This window comes from Anopheles cruzii, chromosome 2, assembly GCF_943734635.1.
Source record: "Anopheles cruzii chromosome 2, idAnoCruzAS_RS32_06, whole genome shotgun sequence".
NCBI lineage: Eukaryota > Metazoa > Arthropoda > Insecta > Diptera > Culicidae > Anopheles > Anopheles cruzii.
The window spans coordinates 53,134,319-53,159,835 of NC_069144.1; the positions used below are offsets into that span (position 1 = coordinate 53,134,319).

General features: G+C 46.6%; 1 protein-coding gene across 1 annotated transcript in view; it reads left to right on the forward strand.

The window, feature by feature from the left end:
- The window catches only part of LOC128268455 (cyclin-dependent kinase 14), a 78,793-nt gene that overhangs the window by 19,138 nt on the left and 34,138 nt on the right, over positions 1-25,517 (forward strand). Inside the window, exon 3 of the mRNA XM_053005557.1 lies at positions 23,203-23,397. Coding sequence (XP_052861517.1) covers positions 23,203-23,397 — 195 coding nt within the window. The remainder of the gene's footprint in view (positions 1-23,202; positions 23,398-25,517) is intronic.

The following is a 25,517-nucleotide window of genomic DNA, read 5'->3' on the forward strand; positions in this document are numbered from 1 at the left end:
GGTCAATTGGCATAGGGTATTGTACTATTTTCGTTTGCTATTTGTCCAACATAATTGCATCAATTTAATAACAGCGACGCGTGCAAATTGTGCACCATGTTTATCTCCACAATCAGCGTTAAGCGGTCGTCATTTGACCCCTGTTTTACTTTTTGTGCAGTTTAATATAACTTATTGAAACACTAAAACTTTGGCTCCTTTTTGAAGTGTGTAAAAAAAGATTTGCAATTTGATTTGGCAATTATTTCTAGCTTAAAACAGTGTTGTTCCATCCACTCATACGGGCGGTTTATGTTGCGCATGCAAATTTCCATCCCGCTGAGCAGAAGGTGCGTACACAGTTTGAAACATGTTGTGAATATTTTATTGCTCCCGCGGAATCACTGCTGTGAACCGAGTTCGTATGTGTAGCTCTCCGGTGTAAAAACAGAAACCCTCTGTGGGTCCGGACAAACCGAATCGCCGGCGCTCGGTGAAAGGGTGAATGTCCAACATGCACATTAATGTTGTTGTGCCCGTCTGGAGTTCTTGGGTCGTGTGAGAATCATCAAAAATGGATTGCATTCGCACCGTTCGTCGTTTTTTGGCGAGAAACGCTACCAAAAGTGTATGTAAAGTGTGGTATAACAACTCCCCGTCGTTCTTTCCGTACATGTTAAGTGCACAAACGAATGCGCAATCTTTCATGCAAACGACGAAACAGTATCAATCACTACCAAAACCACCACCGCTGCATTTTATGATGCGTTGTGCACCTGTCGCCGGTGGACATATCGATTATTAATTGATATAGGTCCTTGGAGGCTGCATCGAGCCATCGGGTGCCAGGTTTTGGTGAAATGGTCAAACATTTTACTCTTTACGGAACGCTAATTATGCACATTATTCCGTGAATTACACGAGTGGTTCGTGAATTGGACGAAAAAAAGTCCGTAATGATGATGGACGGCTCCAAAAGACGGGGACTTCGGAATTACGGATTTTCTATCCTGCTTCCATCGAAAAAACAGCTTGAGAATGATTCTCTATTATTTTTTTTTTTGCTGGTGCACTCAATGAGCATTTGCATTTAATGAAAGTTTTTAAAAGTGCCCCCATTGTCATTCTATCGGATTGAAGTTTTTCTTTGCCAGCATGGCGTGCGAAAAATGGCATCCTCTTCATCGAACATCTACTGCATCCCGGTCCCGGGGACACGTTGCGAACACATTTCGGTTTTAATCACATCAACTTACGCGACCGGAAGTGTGCGGCGTTCGGGACATTCGCGCCGGAAAACGTTATCGTACAAATGCCGCGCAAAAGACGCATAGGAAATCCGGATTTTTGCGTCTCATTCGAGCGTCGATTTCGTTGGGCTCCGATCGAGAAAAACTTGCATTTTTGCTCCACCGTGCCTTGTGGTCTTCGGGAAAGTTCGAGTTCGTGTGAGCTTGAATTATTCATGACAGTTTGGCAAACGGTGGGTTTCGGTGTTTTTTGTTTCCTTCCACTCTCTACGGTGAGAGCATCTACGAAATCGTCAAAATGCTTCGTATAAAAGCTCGGTTTTTGCTTGGCGTTCACTACGGAGACGCACCACCGGAAGACAGCAAATTTTGTGGTCGTTCGATTTTCGGTTTTGTTTTTCCCGCATTTTTCCGAGCGGCAGACAGTGATTGGTAGGTGGGCAGATAGTTTTTGACAAGACTCAACCACGGCCCTCACTTGTCCGTTACGGTTGCGAACTTTTCGGGCGGCAGTGGGAGCAAGAAGTGGCAGAAGATGATCGCAAGAGGCAGGATCGGAAAAACAGTAGGAATTGTTTTATTGGATTAGTGTTGCTTGATGGGTTTCCATTGTTTTATTTTTGCTGCTGGTTCCTTTTGTGCATCGTTTGAGCAAAATTAATCGTTGTACGTCTGCGTTTTCGAAATTAAATCAGGACACAGACACAAGTCGTTTGTATAACATTCTTGGTGCATTCGTTTTGTTTCTAGTGAAGGGTTTGCTGTTTGGTCGATTTATCGCTACATATATTTTACTATCCTTGCGAATCATTACGAACTTTGTTATGCTTTTAATTTATAATTTATTGTTTGCCTATTTTTAGTACTAAATCCAGCATTTGTTGCATCTGTGTAGAGTCGATGCCTGTTAAGTCACTCAAAATTTGCAATTCAGTGCGGTGAAGCTTTTCGCTCTTTTTCGTCAACATTTGCCAGCCATCAATCACTCTCGAATCTCGGGGATCGAAAAATATGCTTTTCGCAGGAGGAGCTGTCAATATTAATTTCCGCTCCACGGAGGGCGATACCGGCAGCCAATCAAGCTGTCAGACGTGGGTTTTTCTGGTAAGAAGTGTTTTTTGTGCTATTTTGTGGTACCGAGCACAGCACTCCGTACGTTCTGCGCCACCGCCACCGTCCCTACAACATTATTTGATGTCGATGGTGACACACCAGTGCGGGGTCTTTTTCCCACCGGGCTTTGAGTGTGATTTTCGGTCACATTTTATCATCTCCTCGAAACGTTGCGAGCGACACCGAGAGAGTAGCTACGAGATAAGTGTGGTCATAATGCGATTTTAATGTTGAAAATACTTACAGACAAGCTGTCCAATCTATCGTGCTCAATGACCCGGTGTCGGTTGGAGTTATGCAATTGCAGTGGCCCCGTGCTGCAGTCCCCGGGTGCACTGCAAACAACTTGTTAGAAGTACCATATCTACTGACAAGTATGTTTGACGTTCGATCCGCTCACTGGTGGAACCGAATGCCGCTTTGAGATATCGCGTCTCAAGTTGAACGTAAATGCGCCTTTTTTGCGTCAATAGCATTATGGCATATCTTTGCACACTATTTGTTGAAGGGTTTGGGATTTGCAATCTATTAAGTGTAGCTTTCGAAATGATTTTTGAGTTATTTGGTAACTTCATTTAGATGTGTCTATTACAAGACTTACCATGATTTTTTTTATTGCTATCTTTATAACTTTTATGCTTTAATTACTTTAAATTATTTCACAATAACTTAAAGCTCGCTTCGTTTTTCAACACCTTTTGTGGCATGTTTTAAATTCAAAATAATGCTAACGAAACACTGGAGTACCAGTCTAAGAAATGAAGTCTCACAATTTTCACTCGAAAAAGAAGACAATATTGTATGTGGTAGTTTGAGACTACATCCTACCGAGCACCCGAATGTCCACCGAGTGTCTGTTCCCCGTGACCCATTCGTATTCGTTTGAGCCACTGTTCCATCCGTACTCTGAGAGCGGGCGACCGCTTCGGACGGCGAAACGTAAGAACTTTTGTAATTTTCACAGCTGGAAACTCGTCGAGTGACAATTGAAAAGTTTTCACCCAGACAAGCAGGACCCTGAAGTGCCGCAGGATGCTTGCGAAAAGAGGAAAACCCGGAAGGCGACCCATGGTCCACTCCAAAGATGATGCCGCGCGCGATGTCTTACTTTTCGGTACGGAGTTCCGATTGCGTCTGCTTTGTGTGAGACGCTTCTCGTATTGTTTGAAGGCATATTGTTTTCCGCTCGCTTTGAGAGGAAACGATTGCTACTTTTTGAAGTGAAATAAATTTAATTATTTGCTAAATTGACGAACGCGCCAATGTAGGCGAAAAAGTTTGTCCATTCTTGGAAAGGTGCCAAAATTCTTGCTTGTTCTTTTAAGGTTTTCTAACACATTTCGGTGAAAGTGATTCGATTGTGATTTGTAGATTCCCTGCTACGCTTTATGGGTGCAATCTGCAGAAAAATGTTTTAATAAATAATCTCTTGCAAAGTTATGTTTATGGCACTGATATATTTTATGCTCAGGAGCCACATGGGGCACCGTAGACGATGTGATTAGGACCATCGAGCATATCGTGTAATAAAGATGTTTCCCAGAAGAGCCTTGGCTTCTTGAACCAAACGCGCGCGCCGTTCAGGTACACAGCGAAGAAGCACCATTTCGGGGCACCATAAGCAACGATAATAAACGGATGCACCAAAGTCGTCTCCTTCAACGAACGATGATATTTGTGCCGGTGCCGGTGGGATGAAAAATTTATGCTCACCACACAACACCCTCAAAGCGTGTTTCCAGTTGATGCCTGAGAAGCCGAACCCAAACCCAGCATCATGCGCGCATCATCATCGTCAGTAACAGCATGCTGCCGAGAGATAGAGAGAGAGAGAGAGAGAGAACATCTTCCATGCTGATCTCTGTAGCATAGCCACCATTTTTCTGCAACATTTCCCTCTTGCGCTTCCTTCCGGGCCGGGTGGAAACGCGAACGCGAAACTGAAAACAATTAACTTCCGCCATCTTGAGTTAATGGTTTCACGCTCATTTTCCTTCGCTGCACTGCCCTGCTGCTGCTGCAAACACATGTGCCGATGGCAAATTGCGCGATACGGCCACCGCGTAATCAAAAACCGTAATCCGTTTTTCCTGCCTTTTCCGGCGGGATGGTACGTTTCCGGCCGTGTTTTTGGCTAAGGGCTTTCGCCTCGTACTCTTGCAATAATAATACAGCCGACATCATTATTTATCTGCGAGATAAAATCGCTTCCAGCATGGCGTGCGTGCGTTCGTGTGTGCATTGTTTTGTTTTACGGGAAAACGAATATTGTTGCAGGTTTTGGTTTTGAAGTAACAGCTAATGTGGATGAGATTACAATTTAAATTTGCTGTTATCAAACTGAACTTTAATTTGGTCACTTCTCCCCTCTAGGACATACTGCTTAGAACACTTTTTAATATTGGTTTAATCCTATGGCACCATTTCCAAACGAACTTCTTGGCGTTCTACGGACGACGATGGTTGGTGGACACTAAATGTGTGCATGAAAACGCCCGAAATGATTGATGACAGCATATTTTCCTCCTGGGGCCATATTTAATCCCCTTGGTTTGCTTCATCGCCTCCGTAACAAATGTTATCCTTGCTCCCTTTCGCCATTTTTATGAGAAACATTATATTTCTCATGTTCAATGTGCTTCTCGGGCTCGACTCGTCGCAGCGTATCCATCGATTGGTGAAAAAGTCAGTGGCAGTGTCCCTTTTTTCTCCGATCCCCTAAGCGGTACCCCCGTCGTCGTGCAGCCTGGGAAAAGGGCAACATTTTCTTTGTCGCAGCAGAATGTGTCGTTCCCGTGTTCGGTAGCAGCACATTGAAAATATCCAATGAAAATTGTGTAATAAATGGTTTTATCTCTTGTCGTGAAGTCGATGGGTTTTGGGGAGCGATGAAACTGGCCAGCGCCAGCAGCGAAAATTGTTAACCAGAAACACCCCGCACTAGCCAGGGGTGGAAAAGTGGATTTTCCCTCCCGACCTGTGGATGGTTTATGAGCGCCAAGTATTCGGCCAGCACACGGCCACATGGCTTACGGTGTTGCCTAGCTGAGAGGGTAGTAGCGAGAAATTACTGGGCCAGAAGTGGGTCGTTTTGTGAAGGCCGAAGGGGCCTGCTGAAGAGATTTTCACTACCCTTCATTAAACGATAATCCTCGCGCATCATGGAGAAGCAATTTTTCTTTCCCGGCCCATGAAGGGCGCTCGCGCCCGCAGCCGTTGCGTTCTGTTTGGCTGCCACCAGCGACTCCTTAGGGGGGCGAAATACATCTTTTCATTTCTTGTGCGAAAAGCGCCCAGTAGTGGTGGGCTCCCCCTTGCTGCGGTGAAGATTATTGGGAAAATGAAAATGGAAATCGGTTTGCTGCCGATGCCCGCCAGCTCGCTGGTGGGGCCGATTTAAATCGATGCCAAAGCCCCGACCCGTAGCCCGATTCTTTCGGAAACGAGGGGGAGTTTTCTTAAGATTGACTGTCAGCGAAGCGTTTAGAGATTGGAGATTCCATCATCGCGGGTTTTTTTCAGTTAGTTTACAACTGTGTTCATGTCTGGGTTCCCTCCGTGTGTTGGGCGGTGATTTTTCTCGCGTCCACACGCAAAACCGTTTATCTTGCGATGCAGTGCGATGCAAAGCTTACGCGATTTATTATTTTCGACAAATATTTGCCCATTTACGACAAGGATCTGGTGGCGCCGGCAGCAGCGGCACACACCGGGGTCGTTTGCGTGCCCTGCACTTGTGTTGTCTGCCTGTCGTTTGTTTTGAAATATGGTTTCTACAAGAACTGCAAATTGGAAATGGAAAGCAGTTGCTATTTATGGCGTTCGACACAAATCGATTCGAAGCAGCATTTTTACATTTTGATTGAATAAAATTTGCATTCGAAACATTAGGTTGTTGGGGAAAAAGGAAACCATTATTTTTGTGTTTAATTCAAAACTTTATTAAAGATGTTTCGACATTGTCCGAGGTGGATCAAATATGCATCCTTTTGTTGTATAATTTTTTACGACTTTAAAGGTAACTGCATAATGCCTTTCTCATGGCAGTCTTGGTCCTTATCGGCGGAAAACTCTGGTAATCAATTTCTTATCACTCGAGAAGTTTTGCAATACGAGAAAAAGGTAAAACAACAATAAATGATTACTTTCAAGTCCCACCAAATACACAGTAGAACCTTCCTGCCCGTTAGTCTTGGTTTGGCCTTTTAGAATCCAGCTTTGCGCAAATAGTTGAAAATGGTTTTGTAGTCAATTTTTAGCACCTGGACGAAATTACGACTACTTGAAAATATTTGATCGATTTTTTACGAGATATCGATCACTACTACAGCCATCTATCGAGAAAATAATCGATTTCTTTTTCCACAATCTAAAACATAAATAAAAACGGAAACGAATCTACATATGATGTTAATCACTTTCTGTTTGAGTCGAAGGACATTTATTTAATGTAAGAATAATGAAAAACGTTACTCCACAAGCAATGTGGTCCGTTGTTTGCAGTTCCACTTTACGGTCCTTTTTTCACAAATTTTATGAACGACATTATGGCATCCGGCGAGAAGGGATTAGATACCTTTTGTCACACACCGTAGGAAGGAAGATGGAAACGTTTGTCCGGCGGTGATTAGTGTAGGGCATAATTATCATAAAAAAGCCATTTTTCACTCCCCAAAGCCCGAGCGCTTAGTGGAGGTGTTGAAACGAAACACTTTTCCAGGGTGACCTGCCGGCGGGACCACCATCCAAATTACGTAAGTATTTTTCGGCCCTCCTCGGTGAAAAGCAAACCGAAAAGGATCTAAAGGATATTCGGGACCGGGCGAGCGCGAAACCTGCTGGTAGGTGGCCGGGCTGCAATGGATAGGAATGGATTAAAAGTCGCTACGAAAATGTCTTTTAGGCGTATCAAAATACGGGGCAACCTCGCCGTAACCTATCGCACTTCCGGTGGAAGGATCCCCCGAGCACCGGAGATCGGCCTCCGGCGAATGGGTTCTCCGGCTGGGAAACTGGGAAATGAAAAATGATCCAAATGATCCACGTAACGCATTTATCATGTTTGATTTACTCCATTCTCTGGACTGGAACTTCTCGGCCACCGGTCGGCCGGTTGTCCAGTTGTTTAATGGTTTCATTTTATCTCGCCAAAGGTTTTATCTCACTTTCCGCGCTCCTCCGGCGGTATCCAGAACGCGTCCGGGCCGACTCCAACCGGAATGTCCTTCAACCGAGCAGTTTCGCTACGCTGTCAAGGAGCGTTTTATCCTTCCGGAGGGCGCATCATGCTGAAATACTGACGGGTTTGCGAATTTGCGTCATGAATTGTGCGCCCTAGGGGTGAACAATATTTGCAGTGTCCGCTGTTGTTTGTCGTTCTCAAAATAAGAAAGATGTCACAGATGAGCACCTACATAAATATGTGACTTGTAAGTAAGATCTTGCCCATTAAAGAGCCCACATGTTGAAATCTTTGCACAACGTGAAGGCCCTAAGTGGAAATGTATGCCGTAGAATGTCTTTCCGCATATGGTTCTTCTCTTTTTGGCCATTTTCGATCATTCTCATGCGAATAAAGGATCTGTTTAATATTTTAAATAACGTTAACAAAATGGCCGTAAGCCAGCTAGCGAACCGGAGCGAATCATACCCCATTGCACAGCGTTAAGCGAATGTAGACCGTAAAAGTCTTACAACGATGCAAAAATCGATACAACCACCCTTAAAGAGCTGGCATCGCTTGAAGTTGCTCCTAAACGTAAAACAGTCTCTCCACGTACACGTAGTTCCGAAGATGCTGCCGCGTTTCGTTCGGTAAGATCGAAGAGCATTTGCACGAGGGTTGAAATGTTCCCATCCATTAAAGACACAACCCCCTCGTGCAGCATCATGTATCGCTCTACATTTGGATGGAACGACGTTTACCACGGCACTCGGCCAGGGGCACCACGAACATTGTGGGAAGTTTTTATTTTTATAACTTGCTGCGAACGACGCCTAATGGGACATCATTTTTGTCTTTGCCAAACACACATGAACCACTTTACAAACGATTTTGGTGTGGATTTTTTTTTTGTTAGGTTTGGACTCGCCCACTCCTAAGCTCGCGCCTGGTGAACGATGTTGCACCAGATCCGGCGACGAAAGAACTCGGCTCTTTGCGCGGTTCAATACGACTCGGTGGTTGGTTTCGTGAAGGCGAAAGGTTTTCCGTGTATCTGATTGCGCCTCGGGGACACATTTTGGAAAACTAGTGTCCACCGGACGACGAAAAATGGGAAGAAATTTGTTGGAATGTTCAACAAGCGTGCGCCTCGTTTCGTTCGCTGCTACTTTTTGTCAATGTGTATCCTAGCGTTATGGATGTGGTTGCCGTTCTTCGTTACTGGCAACAACATTAACCTACCGGTGGAATGAAGGTGTATTACTGCAGATGAATTTCATGTTTATTCTGTTCCGTTTTGGTTAATTTATAGCACCATTTATTGGAAAACGGTGTAGTAGATTCTACATTGGTTTACTCGCACTGCACACTCTTCTCTTCTCTAAGTGCTTAGTCTCTTCGATTCCACAAGAGTCTGTCGAAATCGCTTGGCAAACAGCGTTTGTTTCATTTCCCGTCGACGATTACGACCGCCGCGTGGTATTTGCATATTTAAACAGCGCCCAGAGATCCTTATCTATTTGCCAACTCCCAATGGTGGTGGTTTCTACGATTCGGAAGTACTTCGATTCATTCGGTTCGGAGTCTGGGTCGTACTCAGGGGGAAGTTTATATTTTTTTCACTTTATGCTGAGCCACAAGCATTTAGAGGTAAGCGTGTTTTCCTTTTTCAACACGAAGCGCGCACCGTGAATGTATTATTTACCTTGGGGTGCTTCCACAGCGCAAGAACTGGGGATGGAAAAAACGGGAGCGAAGCTTATCAAAATGGTGTTCCACTATCTAGAGCTTCCAAGACCTGGAAGGCCTGTTCGTCTGTTTGGTTATAAAAGGCACAATTATCAGGTAATTAAAATTTTGTTGCCCAGGTCGCTCGCATAATCGGTAAATTCTCTAGGATTTGCCTCTGATGCTGTTGTTTACCGAGGCTGTATGCGGCGAGGGCCTGGCCCGAGCGCCGGGGTAGTAACCCTTTCAGCATCTTCGCAAGAATGGTCTCAAGGGACTATCGGGAACCAGTGGGAGCGCCAAAGAGCAAGGGCATTTAGATTTCGTTGCTTTAAGTGAATCGCATTGCTTCTTTCTGAATCTTTTAATCTGTCTTTCAATCATTACAGATCATCTTGTTGTAATTTGTATTGTTTTTTTTTAAATACTGTTACGTTCACTTTCTGTTGGTTATGGACTTTAATATGATTTTTTGTGTGATATTTTTGTGTAATGTTGTTCGTCGTCTTTAATCAAAGGAAAACCAATGAATCTTGGGAACACATTTAACAATTTTCCTAACCTCTAGAAAGTTCGAACTGTGCCCAAATGGCGCCACAAGTACACCCGCATGTCGGTGCTGATTTCGAATGTAACAACTCGCCTCAAGCTTTGCCATTTTTTTGCTCCCAAATCACTATTACTGTCTCTCGTGTCGTAGCACGGGACGAACGATGCTCCACCTCGAAACGGTAGCATATTGTGTGGCAACAGCTCTGGTTTTGGGACCACTTTTTACATGCTCACCATGACGCTTCGGCTGGTACGAATTTCGTGCTTCAACAGCGCCACCCGTAACACGTAGCTTGTTGTTTCCGGTGCCAGGTTCGGTTCACTACCAGCGTCGCCGTCGTCGTCGCTCTTCATTGGTGAATTTATGCTAAAACCACCTGTATGCCACCCACTGTCGTTTCAGTGCATCCGAGCGTTGTGGGCGGAATGCATAGATCTCGGCGTGTTGCATAGCGCACAGCGTCCAATTCTTCGACCGTTCTCCCCGGTGACGGTGCCCCGTTACGGTAGCATGTGGTGTGGAGCATAAATTTGAATGGAATCAATTTACGATCGATGCCGCTGCTTCTGTCGCAACGCACGCAGCGTGGGTTCGAGAGCCTATCACATTCACCTGCCCGACGCGCGGATTTTATCATCGACATGGCAATTGTGTCGTTGGCTGAAGCATAAACCCTTCAACTCGAAATGGGTGATGTTGCAGCATTGGACCACCGCCAACATTCATCTTCGAAACCGAAATGATAACTAACGGGTCGGAGGTACACAGCAGCAGGATGTTGGTGGCCGTCTGTGTGTGTGCCTAATCCGCTGTAAAATTTATTAGAATTATGTCGCGCAAAATTGATTTATTTCTCGGTCTTGTTCCGGGTTTGCGCTCAACTTCAGCCGCCGCCCAGGGGGGACATTGTTTCGCGGGGCGGATTTTCGATGGATTGTCACATTCACCCTATAGGCGGACAGGCGCGGCTTAGTGTGAGCCGTAAAATCCTGACTCCAGGTGGTGAGTAAACTCAATCCATGGGCTAGGAACATTGTTGATTTGGGTGTATTAACGGGCTAACCGGGCGGATACGTGGCGATAGGAGGCCGCACTGCCCGTAAAATTGAGTTTCACATGAAAGAGCCCCAGCAGAACCCATCCGGAACACCCCGTGGTGGCTCTTGTTGTGGTTGAAATGGAAATTAGCAATTTCCATTGTGGGAGCTGAAGCTAGCCATCCCAGCGATAGTGCACTACCGTTTGGCCCGTTTGCCAGATCCTGCAGAGCATCCGATACACCGAACGAACATGGCTCCAGTTTACGCTGAACGACAAGAGATGGATTAATGAACCCTCAGTAATTAAACCGTCAAAGAGTTCCGCAACGCAGGTTCCTCACGCAATGTGCAGGCGCGGCTTAGCTCGTCGAGACGTCAGATAGTGGACATTTATGCAGGGGATGATGTCATTCGTTGTGAAATGAACTATTAGTAATTGCCAACCATCAAACACAAATAAACTTTAATAGAAATAGTTCAATATTCGTTTGTAAATAATTGTCAAAAGTTCTGTCATGTTTTTGTCAAGAGGAATAAAATGCGATACTCCATAGTTATCTCATTAATAGCTTGTTAGTTTGGTATGTTTGATGAGATATATAAACGAGAAACTGTTCAGAAAACCAAACAATTTGGTATGAATAAAAGGGCAAAAAAGCACAACAAAAATGGAGAAGTTACTCCGGGCGAGGTTTGGGTGGCTCAGTGGCCAACAAAATGCACCGGCAGCCGGAGTAACTTTTAATGTTATTTTAATTGTTCGCAATTGACTTTACGATTTACTCGTGCAATTGTGCATCCAACTCCGAAGTGCAACATAACGTTCGCTTGCGCCTTTCAACGGGATGAACCTATTTTTTGTTAAAAAACCTCCACCACAACTTTCGGCTGGCACGTGGTGGATTACACGCATTAAGTGGAAGAGATAACATCGAAAAAATAGTTTGATGGATTAACAAATAATTTCTGACAATTCGATGGTTTTCCATCGCTTGATTAGTAGACATCCCAAGCCCTAATAAAGCGACTAAAGCAAGCTCAATAGAAACCGAAAAAAAAAACAATAAATGTTGAAGTATGTGAAGACATGCTGAAGCCAAATATTGCAAAAATAAAATCAAACCGTAATGACATATTTTTCTTTAACTTTGCATATTTTCCACATAGATTTAGCCTATTTCAACGCCCTTCGACAGCACGACCCGCCGCGTAGGAGGGCCTGAGTTGAGTTTATGACGCACCCGCGGCCCACCCTTGGCCCATTTGGCAGGTGGCTGCGTGCGTACACGAGTTCATAAGCTCACGGCGGGCCACAAGTTGCTGAAGAAGCCCTCGTTATGAAAACACCCTCGCATATCCGCTCACGCATGTTGAACGTTGCAGAACGCAGGACAAAAACCAGAACCCGTCACTTCCAGAGACACCACCCCGCCCGCCGCTTCCAGCCGTGTCTTCCTCAAGAGGGCTTATGGTGATTTTTCTCCCAAACAGCCACGAGCGAATGACAATGAGCTCCCGCGCAGAAGAGGCCACTGCTCGGTACAACGATACATTACTTGAGTTCTTATGTTAAATTAGCATAATAGTAATAACCATAACCATGCGCCGTTGACAACGTGAGCCGCCAGCCTACGGCTTCCGCGAAGAAAGGATTCGCGCGACACTTTCCAGCTCCGCTCCGCGGTCGCGTTCGCTTATGTCACAACCGTGACGCACACCGCGCCGTCTATTGAAAGCCCATCTTGTGCAGCAAAGCAAAAAATGCGTCACGCGAAATGTGGTCGGTGCCCTGGCCCTCGTGTTGCCCGCGCCTTGCCGTGTCCTGTCTTCTTCAAGGATACCACCAGCCGGTCTCTCTTAATGACTTGTTTTCGTCGGTCGCGCGATGAAAGCGCGACTGTCTTCTTTTTTCTGTTCCACAAAAGCGCCCAAGTGTTCCTCCTTAAAGCTGTGTGGGGCTTTTATTGGCCACTTTTTCCGGTAAAAGAAAACCAACAAAGCGAAACGGCGCGGAAGGTTCGTTCGTTGGTTGGTTGGTGTTCTGTGAACTTGATTACAGAATTAATGGGGCGTTTTTTCTGCCGTTTGTTGACGGCGTGAGGCTCTGCACCAGGGATGGCTCATTTCACGGCCGTACTGGGGCTGGCCAGGAGGACACCGTCTTCTCCACGTGACTGATTAGGGGATGTTTGCTCGGCTCTGCCACTTTCCGAACCTGCGTTGGTGGCCGCAGCAATATCTATTGCTTTTCCCGAACAAATTGATGAACGTTGCTTCCCGTACCTTAGTTTAATAATTAACCGTCGGTAATGTGCTATTCTTCAGATAATTTATGCACTCACTAATGCGCCTTTTTTGCTATTCTTTTTCGCTTTTCCAGGTAAGTGATCCTTCCTCAAGAACCGCGTTTCAAGACGCACAACATCATGCGTGTGAAGAGTAAAGTTCCGGCAAGCGTGAGTAATATACGGAACTCTCGTGTTGTTTAGTTCCTTTCAAGGTCCTAAATTAATCTCATCAAAGATCAAATAGAGCTACGCTGTAGATGAAAGAAAATGTGTCCTTTTCGATGCTGCCTTCATTCTTACGCTTAAAGCTGGGCACCGAAAGACGCTCGGAGGCACCAAACGGTGCTGGAATCACATCAAAAGTCACCGCAAACAGCGATTGTGCAACAAATGGGCCGCAGCTGTGCCAGTAAACATTGATTGATCTAATCAAACAATAGCGCTTCAACTAAACGGTTCCCGTTGGCCGCCGGCTGGCAGCAACGCATAACTATTCGGAGCCAAATGTGACTACGTAACCACGACGGCAAACATCTGTTCGATTGCTGCTGCCGCCCCTCATCAACTACATCTCGGAGTGAGCGTCGGGCGAGGCTTGTTGCCAAAGTCCTTGCAAATCCTGTGAGATATTACGCCAACGGTTACTCCAACGGCCGCGTTGGCGAGAATGTTTACCAACCGTCAATGAAACATCGCCCACCGACTAAAGGTCTGTGGTCTGGGGTCGAAGAATCACTTCGCTCGGTCTAGGCGAGACTTATTACATAATAAATAGGGGATGGAAACGATCTAATGGTTGTTTCGTTCTCGTTTTCGCATGCGGGCGCGCGTCTGTGGAACAAGTGCAGAGTGCAGTATGACGAAGGATCTTTAGCATACGCTCGCGTGATTGATTGATTAGTTTGCTCCGGATCGATCCCCTTCTATAGTCCACGCTCTTCTGGAGCAATTTTTGTACTTGAACAACATCACCACCGGGTTGCGCATATTTCTGTCGTCGCAGCACCGCAGGCTGCTGTCTCCATGGGGGCGACGTCTGACGGTGACGTTATGATGCGTTTCATCCCTGTGTTAAGAAATCCTACTCCGGTCCGGGTGGTCCGTAACCATAGGGGTCTAGGAAACATGGTTCAGGGCTGAGGTTTCTGCTGTTCTGACGTAAAAAGGGAAAACTTGTCTCAAAGTTTTCAGGTTTTGTTTTTACCACGGAGCGCAGTTAGAGCATGCCCATAAATGGTTTGCAAGGACAGTGTGCGGACTTAATTTGCTTTCCAGTGCACTACTCAATTGATGCGCTAAAGGCCTGTTGTGTCCCGGCGCCCGCATAAAACTGATAATCCGGCTTCACTCTTAATTGATGTTTTAGATTGGCATAGGGCTGCAACTGATATTTGAGTGAACTGTTGGCCACTCAATCATTTGATGCTACCCGCATTTTGCCGTTCTTCGATGATTGAGCGATGATTCATCCATTCCTTTGCATCTTCATGTTGATTTGCCATGTTCAAATTGCATCTTAAGTGAGAAACCACACCCTTAAAATTATGTTTGATTGTCGGCACCTTTTTGCTCAATTATTATTGTTTCACGCACAATAAAGCCCAATGTGTGGTTGCGCTCGTCCACCGGCCGGAAGAAATGACGACAAAGGTCATTCCAAACTGTAGAAGGACATTCCCGTCGTTGACTGGCAAACCTTCTCGACCTTCTCGGGCTCAAGGACCCGACAAAATGAGCAAAATTAAGCACGCCCCAAAGGCACCAATGCGACGAGTGGCCCTCATAATTAAACGAGACTGGAATATTTGTGGGTTAAATTTAGCGTATCGTGCCGTCTAAGGAAATACGTGCCCGGAATAGGGAAGCCGCTTCGATTTTTCTGCTTTATTTATATGTATTACCTCCAGTCGATTGGAGATGTTTTGTTTGCCAAGTTGCAACGCCCCAATCGGATACAAATATTCACACAAATAACGCTTGCACTTCCTGCGTGCGCCGGGTGCTGGGGAGATTAATTCTTACGATTACCTCCGGCAGTTATCGGCCGATTGGGCGGCTTTGCCCGATCAATGCAAGGGCCGTCGTGTACGTCCACCTTGGTTCGGTTGCTGCCCCAGGCTGCCAGTTGGGACGTGATTAATGAAATGCCGTCGCTAAAAGAAACACTATCATAAATCATACAAGCAAAGAATGGCCGATCTCGGGCGTCTCGGTCGTCTCGGACGTTGTCGGTCGAAATTGAAAGTAAGAGCTTATGATTACAAAACAGACAGACAGCCATTTAAGCGCATTTTATTTATCAGCAAAGACCGATTTATTATGCCCAGCGAACAGTTACGCCACCGGGGGCGACCTTCACAGCCCGTGCTCTAGATAGCTACTCGCAGTTAATCGGCATTCATACTCGAGGCACCTTTTTCTGCACTCCTTGCGCGTTGAAATGTTGAATTGAATCTTAACGTCACAGCCAAGATCTGCCATTCGTTCAAAATTATGTTGCGAACTAAGCAAACCGAAACGAGCACCAAATGAAGCATAGCAATATGATAAATGCCTTCCCTGTTCGGGGTTCACCATGGCCCCCAGCAGGAGGCCGCAGTAGCGAAGTAATCGTAAAGACCAAGTGTCGTTAGACGACACCGAGATTCGGTGGATTCGTCACCGCTGTCGACTGACTGATGATGCGGTGAGTTGTCGGTGATGAGCCGCGTTAGCCAAACGAATTCCTATGCTAAATTGCGTTTCCATTAGAATCCGTCGGCGACGCTTACGTTCTTCCTGTCGGTCGGTCGGTCGGTCGGTGAAATTTGCATGCTGCATCACGTGCGCATACACGTTGCCTGACGTATGAGAGTGTTTTAATTAAAACCGTTCACACCGCCAAACGTGAAGAGGATCCTCGGGCAAAAGTACTGGCATCGTCAGGCTAAAAATCACGTCACTGAGGAATGCCGGCTATCAATAGCGCGAAATCAGCGCACCTCGTGAAATGAGAATTCCGTTTGCGGCGTCGTCACCGGGTGTCGTCCTCTGCTGCCACACGCAGCCATGCAATCAGCGGTGTTGTGGCTAGCATTCAGCATGCGGTATGTGAAATGCATTTCGAGTGGCACACCTTGAATTGGAGGATTAAACCAACTATCGGCTTTTAATTGGTGACTGACTTTTCTTTTTAAAACGATTGAACGTGCTGCAAATAGTGCGATCGCAGTGCTTGATAAGAGAATGAGGATTGACAACCACTTCATATCTCTTTTCGATAAAAAAGCTTATTTAAATATGGCTGCTCATGACTTTTTGCAGGGCTATTAATTTCTTAACGATACATATTTTTGATGCTGCAATTCCATACTTCAATTCAACCGATGAAGCTCAATCTGATTATCATAACATTCTCTTGTGCATATTTACCTATCAGATCATTTTAATCGGATATTTTAACGTTGGATAACAAGTATTATGTGCCCGTTTCCGTCCAACGAAGCTGATCAGTGTTGAGCAGCGAAAAACAAACGGTAAACAGTTCTGTATGAAAATCATACCTTCTGGCCATGGTTCGACTGACTTCTTAATCCGCCTTTTTTATGCATGGAGAAATACGTGAGGACGCACGAAATTAATTATTAAAAATGCTTGCCCTTTTTTCAACAACAAACTCAACTCGTTATCGCTTCTTTAATAATGTTGGGGGAATAAGCAAAGAGGCGTAAATAAGTACGCACGTAGAACCACTTCGACAAACCCCTTTCGGTAACGCTCGAATGACAATCGTGTGGACAAGAGCGAAAAATACGCTTTCAATTAAATTTGATTTAATTAAACTGATGACGGTGTTCTTAAGAACTTATTTTTCCCTTGGAAACCAGAATTGATATACAATTTGATTTCCAACGTCCTATAATGTTGACAAACTCAGAACGAATAAAGCGCCCGGCTCGATGGAAAGCGATGGAACAAATTAGTCGAACATAACTATTTGTGGCACCAAATCGATTGCATTCAGTTGTTTTACAGTGTCATGATAGCTAACACGGTGCTATGATAGGTCTTCCGTGTCGCACGCGGTGCGTTTTGGTGAAAGTTCATTAACTCGCGCCCTTCACGGTTGCACTACTGCCCGTGTTGTTGTCCGTGTCCCGGCTCCCTGCACAAACCCGATACGGTGGGGACGGAAAATCGGAAAAGCATAAATTCGCTTTTCCAGCGCGGGCGCGCGTAAACCCAAAACGTCGTCGATTGAATCCGATTCCGGGTGGCGGAAGGAAGCAGAAAACCCGGCCTCGCGAGCCGGACACGGAACAATGTCGACGTGTGACATAAATAAATTGATTCACAGCAATTAGACTAATTGCAATTAGTTTAATTACTTTTTGCTATTTCGTTACAGCGCGCGAGCACGCGCTCCGTTGTAGCAGTGGCTTGTTGTTATTGGTGGTGGTGCTCGACAGGAAGATGTGTCCGTTTGTGTGGCGGATAAATGAGTCAGCGAAAATGGTGCAAACAGTCCAGGAAGGGATTTGGTGGAATTGGGATGACACTTTAAATGCCACTTGCGCTTGATTGGGCCGCCGCCGCGAGGACTTTGAAGTGCCTTCGGTTCGGTTGGTCGTGAGGATGAAGATGTTCAGACTGACTGACACTAACTATTGTTTTGGCATGTCGTTGTGATAATGTTTCGTTTTTATTAGCACACAATTGCAGCACTGTTCGTAAAGTATTTTTCTTTCCGATTAACTTATTTTCATTTTCAATCAAAATTGATAATTATTTTTAACCATTTAAAAAAGTGTCATCAAGATCGCATCGCATGTCCGGAATCGCATTAAAATTAATGTTGAACAAATAATATTTCACCCACCATTGCTTCTGTTGTACGCTTTTCCGGCGCTTTCCAGGCGTGGCACAATGTGTAAAACACAATCGTGAACCTTGTAAGGTGACGGTGATGGGAATGTATTTGTTTGCCGAGTTTCCGCCACTTCGGTCGGCGCCGTTAAATGCCAGTGACAAACTTTTCGATCTTGAACCATCGGCTACCGGCGACACTGTTTCTCTTGGGCCAGCACTCGAAGAAGCGTTGGTGTGGAGCGGCTGTTGTATTGAGTTTTTCCTTCCCGGAAAACCATTTTCCTCTGGAGAGCGCTCATCTTCTCCAAGTTAGATGGTTGGACGACCCGGCACGGCGCGGTGGGAAAGTTGGCCGAGTCGGTCGTCGTGTAATAACTTTCCCATCTCGTGACTAACAGCAACCCGGGGGTTGCGCTACTTCCGTTACCGCTAAGTGATCCCCAACAACTTTCGGCCGTTTTGGGGCACTACAGCGGACCGCGTGGGACGCAGGGGGACAGCAACCCGGTCACGGTCGTTACGTAGTCAACCATCACCCGCGCCAGCGCAAGACCCCAAGATCCGTGGTGCGTTGTAATCGCTTGTCTAATGAAGGTTTCCAATGCTCTCCTCGGCCGGGCGAGCGGTCTGGTTGTCTATCATTTGGCTGGGACTTAGATGGGCTGCCAAAAAACTGTCTGCAAACCACAAAAGACCGGCCCAATGGCAGCCGCTGATGACAGCCAATGATGGGCGACGGGTGGCCTGCAGAGTAAGAGGCATCACCGCCCGGAACCCCGTTCGGGTTGCCAGAAACGTTACGAGTGACTGGTTAATTAAAATACAATCGTTTGACAGCAGTTTGTGAAGTTAATTTTCCGCTTTTCAATTAAATATTTCGCTGGCTGGCTTGTGCCAAGCCGAATCGGAAGCGAAATTGACAAGTGGTAAAAACGACGACAAAGTAAAACAACGAACTCGTCATCGCCGCCGGCCGGTGGCCGTTGGCTCGGAAAACTGAACAACTGCATTGCGTGATTTATGAAGATGTTTGTAGAGCGTCGTTCGTGGGAGCATCGCCAACGGAGGAGTGTTTCCATTCATACAAAACCCCCTCCCGGTGGCTCACAAGATTGCTGTCCGATCGACGGTTTTCATCATCTTGGCACTTGCTCGGCACGTTTTGGGGTTGCGAAACGGAAGACGATAGCGTGCCCTGTTTGCGTGCTCAGTGATGCTGTAGAGCATCCTGAGGCCAACTTGTGTTTTATGTTGAACATTTTGATTGTGGTCGCTGAGCATAAAGGTTCTGAAAGCATGATAATCGAACAAACTTATGAAGTTGATTAGGGAGCTATCATAAGTTGTTTGATAAGTGTTGCCGTAAGGAGCAAAATGTGTTTCGTCTTTTCCCGAATCGTAAAGTGTTCGAACTGGAGTGCCAATAGATGCCACATTTAACGCAGATCAAACGACAGAAATAAAAGTTTCGGACTCCTGATAAATTGTCACCAACGTAGTCCATTTTCTCCACTTGTTTTTAACGTCTTTTCGTTGTGACTGTCGGAGACAAAGTAAAGTCCGTTATGTCCAATGTACAGCTCAATTTACGGTACAGTAGTTCGAACCGCACGTGCCGATACTTCCCTTCGCTGCGAACACCAGGGACACCAGGATAAACGGCCCCCTCAAATTAGTGCTGCTCAAGAAACATCAATGGAAAACCGAACCCGGAGTAATTCAATAAAAGTTTACGCTTTGATTTCAAAGTCTAGAACTCCTCGGTCGGTTCCCGCTCCTATTGTTTGACCATCGAAAGAAGCCACTCAAGCGGTGGCGGAAAGTTATTTACGACGTCCTCTGTGCACGATAAAATCGTCATCTCAAAATTTGATTTTCTCTTCAGGCCAATCATTGATCTTTGTGAACTTTCAACAACCCCCGCCGAGAGTAGTTTCTTGGGATACTCCGATTCAAGGGCCAAAAGTAAATGCCATAAAACAACAAAGTTACAGTAAAGGTCTGGAGGGTGGGTCCTATCGGTCCGGGGAGAACATCGGCCGATTATTAGATCACATTGGTCCGAGCTAATAGAGGCGGATTTTATTGTGTTTACCAGTCGCTCCTCGTTGACCGTTTGCTTAGCGTTTCATAAATCGACGCTTAGGTTCGACACCGCCAGCCAACTCTGGTTTAACTCTGCACCTCTGCAGCCTTATGTATGGGTATGCGCCCTGAACCCTGGCAGATGAAGCTGATAGTTCACTGCTATCGCTCGCTTGCAGTGGCAAACTAGGACCCTGCACCAATATCAGCCAGCCGAGTTTGTTTGGTCCATGCAAACAGACCATTCATCTGAATAAATTCATATATGCACAGGAACGCCTTCACCCTTCGTTTGCCCTCTCCCGCCGGTTCGCTTAACCGACAAATGGGAGGACACTCTGCGCGGCGGACGGACGGAGGCGCATCCTGGCGCTCTTGATATCACTCTCGGGACATATTTACTTTCGCTGGGCGATTATTTTGGTCAGTGTAACACACCGTCACACCCCGGGGCGCTACGTGCGCTGCGGTGTTGTGCCCGTTTCTGCATCATCCGTGCTGTGTTGCCCATCTCGTCTATCGCTTCCAACCAACCTGGATACGCTGGCTGCTGGCCGGTTTCTGTGTCAAGGACCAGTGAAGTGTTGAAAATGAACTTCATACACAGAGAACCAGGACCGCCTTTATCACCACACACACAGCGTACCGAACCAGGCTAATGGGCGACTGTGACTAGAATCGGGTTACACAGACCGGGAAATTTTTGTGTGTCACTCTCTCTCTCTCTTCCTTTCTCTGTCTCTCTCGCTTTCTCGTTATCGCTCGCTCTTTTTCTCTGGTGGTCTGGTGGAAGCACCTGCAGAGCTTCCTGCACGGCTTCCAACGCCGACGTGGTACGGCCGCAACATGGCGTAAATCCATTTAAATTTAAATTTCCATCAACCCAATACAGCCCCGTACCAAACAGCTGCCAACGTCGGTCGCAAGGGATCTGCCCTCGCCCCGGAGTCTGTGGCCAACCGGTAGACGGCGTTTGCTGATGACTCGGCAAAGCACACCAAAGAGTCTCTGGCACCCGTTCGCCGGGGTTGTTAGCCAGTAATTGACCTAGTTTTGGCTTCCGCCTGGTCACGCCCAAGGATTAACCTGACCCGGGGCCCGGAGTTGGGCCCCGGGTTTTTGCAGAAGATCATGGACACACGGCGCCGCAGATCATGACCGTCGGCCCGGCCGGATGGAGACAGTGCTGCAGGGCGCAATGCTACCTACGATGGGGCCAATTTATGGGCCTTGGTCCTGCCGTATCATACTGTGATCTGGAAAGTCGAGGCCGAGGAGGCCCTCCACTGTTCCGGGCGGGCGTCTCTTCGTGTCAGCGGACCAAGACCATGACCGTTTTTTTTTTCTAAAGCTGCGATTCCCAATTGGCCCGTGGAGACGATTATTCATTCATGCAGTGCACGGCGACAGAGAAGCCTGGCCGCCATGATCCCTGAATGCCAAGTTTTATCTTGCCGTACGCTTTCCATTGGTGGTTACCTGGAAAGCGGTTGGGATCCTTGGGCCCTGCATGAGACGACAGTTTCGACCTTCGAATCCTAGGGCTTTCTCCGTTCTCCGGCGCAGATTGCATATTTCACGGTGAATTGCAGCTCGTTAGCGGTGGAACTCTTGGCCAGCTCCCGGGTGCTCTCCAGGAGTAAACCGAATCCAACAAACGATCATGATTGTGACTTTTTCTTAGACTAAAACGAAGAGCGTACATAGCAAATATACTACCGTGGGCAAAAACTGTCGGAAATTCGCTTAATAAGTGAAAAATATTCCCTTATTCTTCTAAATCTATCTCATCTCTATTAAAATCTATTTCTATGATCTATGATGCACCAAACCACGATAGTTGAAGACAACTGTTTCCCGTTATTTTTCGGCCACAGTAGTACATACAGGAATTTGTATAAAACTCTCTGCTTTGCGAAGAATTTATATACTGCTTCTCTGTACATTTGCAAAAATGTGCGCTTTACACTTTCTTTTCGAGAGCATCCTTAGCTAATCAAGTTGGGCTATTCAGAACCTGCTTTTTTATTGTCAAACAAATGCCAGTAGTTCAGAAAAAGAGAGGGCACAAAGAAGGGCCTTCTTCACGCATAACGAAGTGATAAACAGAGCGGCAGCCAACAACGCCATGGGCGTAAAAAGGTTTGGCCCGTTCTCAACACATAATGCTACCTACCCGCCGCTGGCCACACGGCGGCACTGCGGCGGTACTTACTTTACTGCACCACCGCTCGGAGAGTGTCATTAATCAACCAAACTTCACGGGACGCGCGCGGTTCAGTGACGAGCTAAGGAAGAGGGCGCAAAGGGCGTAGAAAAACCCACGAAAAGTACAATGTGCGCCCCAAGTTTTCTGCCACGTCGTGTGCGTGTGTGTGTATGTGTGGCTCATCTTGTTGTGAAAGCCGTTCTGGCTGGCTGGCTGACGGCCATAATGATCAGCATGGGCCGCGTTTTTCGCACACCCTCGGGACTCGGCGCTCGTGTTTTCTTTTGCTGTGTTTCTGGAAATGTTTTCCCACCACTCGCTAAATGACTAATCATGCACTTTTCGCAATGGCACTCGTCGCTGTGCTGTGCTGTGACAAACGGCTGGCAGGACGCGGCAGGAACATAGGCCACCCCCAGGCAGCATTCATTCGCTAATTTGAGAAGCTTGTTAAAGTATTTTCAACCTCTCGTTCGTGGAAATGATGAAGTGTCTTGCTGCCAACAGTGGTGCCAGCATTTGTTTATGACTTCCCGGAGTGGGCCTTGTTTCCTGTTGTCTATTTGACCATTCATGCCGCTCAAGGATCCTTTCACGCATGCCCTTAAACCAACTCTTATTTCGCTAGGTATCTTGCGAGGTGGGGATGATGAAATTGTATTCAAACTGAAATGTGATTTTCACTTTAAAACTTTTATAGCACCTTTTTTCAATCTTAAAGAACCTCGCAAATTGTGTAAACTCCATGATGCAAAAGTGAACGCAAAGCTCTTAAAACGATTGCAAAAAACGTGGCGTGTCACTTGAAGTAATGAAGTGTAATCGTGATTTTCAGTTTAGATTAATTATTATTTAAATTAATGGAGTGCGAACGTGACTTTGGTTCATATTTCTTGAGTGATCTGATACCATCTATTATTCTCTCTTCCTTCCACCTGAAAACAGCAATATCGCGCGAGGAAAGCGACGACGGTACGCAGCAAAACAACCATCATCACCTTCCCCATCACCATCACCATCACCATGGACATGGTCACAATCGTGGCGGTAAAGTGCCCTTCAACGGTTACACATCCGAGGAGTACCTCGACCGACTGGAACCAAACGGCAACATCCCGGCCGATAAGTCCTACAGCAAACGTAAGTACTGACGCGCCCTGCGACTAAGACAAAGTCACGCAGAGGGTCACACCACAAGCGAAGGACTCGCCTTTGCTCGATGCGCTCCGACTGACAGCTCAGCTGACAGCGTCCTCCGCCGCTCCGAGGTTTAGGTAGGGTTCGCGAAAGCGCAAGAAAAAAGTATAGGAAAACTTTCACTGTCAGGAATCTGGGATCGGCACTGCTTCCGGTTTGGCTTTGGTGGCCCTCCCGGTGCCGCAGGATTACCGAAGATAATTTTCAAAGACGGTGCCCGTTCCTTCCCTTTTTCTGTGTGTGTGGAAAATGGGAAACTTGCCGCGCATCGCACGTTCGAAATGTTATCTATACATCGTCGTTGGGGTCGTCTTGCAAACTTCCTCCGGAGTGCGGCCCCCTTCTAGAAAATAGCCTGTCACACTAATCTGTTTTCTTGGCTAAACACACTCCTTGGCGATGTCACTGTTTACAAAGCCATTTTTGGGTTCCGTCCCCAATCACACGCACAGTGCAACCCCGACGGATGCGCATCGTGATAGGAACATTATAGAACTTTTTCGTTCTATTCGCCACAAAACAAAAACCCTTCGCAGGCAGGGTCCTCCAGGGCAAACACCTTTAAATCGGATAACTGTACGTTGTTTCCTTGCCGAAAGGACGATGGGGAAAATGTTTTTCTCCCGATGAAGAAAGTGAGTGCTAATGGTTTTTACAGCTTTTGCTATCCGTGCCGCTATCCCGGGGCTGGTCGGCAGAGGTTAGCCGGCGCCCGTTAGCACAACTTCTTGGAGTGTCTCCAAAAATAAACAATGGACAAACAATGGCGTATGCGGACAGTGCACACAATCATTTCCCACATAAAGTGGGAAAACAATGCATTTTTGAAGAAGTCTGTTAATTGTCTTGAGACATGTTTCTTTGGACTAAATGCTGATATGGAGATCGATGTGCCATGCTAATGTTTGAAACAATGTTGCGAGACTGAACGCGCCGTCGTCTCTGTTATTGATTTTGCTGCACAACTATAATTTCATTGTCATAGTTGTCAATGTTGCCCTTCGTTTGCCTGACGTTCGATTGACGGACAGTGAGGTTGAATCATTTAGTTGGACGTTTCAGCTTTTCGAAACCAGATTGAACCAGAATCGATTACCAGTGCGACCTCTGGGATACTTCATTTGCGTTTCATTGGGCTTGAGCACCAAATCCCTGAAGGACTCTACCGCCCGGCGGCGTTGTCAATCGATTTTCCCCCAAATGTAATGCTGTCGCTGCCGGAACACTTCGTTCGATTTTTCATGTCGACAAAACGTTCCTCTCGCTGGCTGGCTGGCTGGCTGTGTGACCGGTGCCAACGAAAGTCATTCGATAGTCGGCCTGTGTTTCGTCCTCTGGCTCGCCGGGGCGGGCTCTCAGTCGATAATGGCCAAACGACGACGCCACCGCCGTCATCGCCGTCGTCGTCGCCGTGGGTTTGCCTCTTTGCTTTGGATATTTTTATCCGAGCAAATAAATTTATGATTATGGTCCGAGCCACATAACTTTATCGCGCCCCGGTCCGCGACCGTAAACAGCAATCTTCTGGCCACGACTGCGCCCGCCCGGGTTGGCTCGTGCGGAGAAGTTTGCCCTGGACTGTCGGCCCAAGAAATATGGCGAAAAAAGGGTGAGAAAGTGCTTCATCCTTGCTTCTTCGGTCGGTCGGTCCTGACAACGACACGGCGGCCATGACGTAACAGAATCTAATGAAAGCGAATGGGTGACAATATTTCATTCCGATCGTCGGGCCCGATCCGTGTGTGTGAGTCACAACAGGCCCGCCATCGAGTAGTAAGTAGTGTGGCCCACCAGGGCGTCTGGCAGTCCCGTCGTCTGCGGTTTAGGATTCCATCGGTTCCTTGCTTCGTTACTCTTAGCTCTGGCTGAAGAGCCCCATCGACGAAAACATAACCGGGAACCGAGTGTTCGGATCGTGCTGCGTTTGAAGGCTTTCCGCTCTAAACAATTAACATTGTGACAAAGTGCAAGTGTTTAGAAACGAACGCATTGTTTTCCCGGTTTTAGACACCTGCTCAAAACATAATTAAACAAGCAAAACATTGCTCGAAGTGAATTAATTA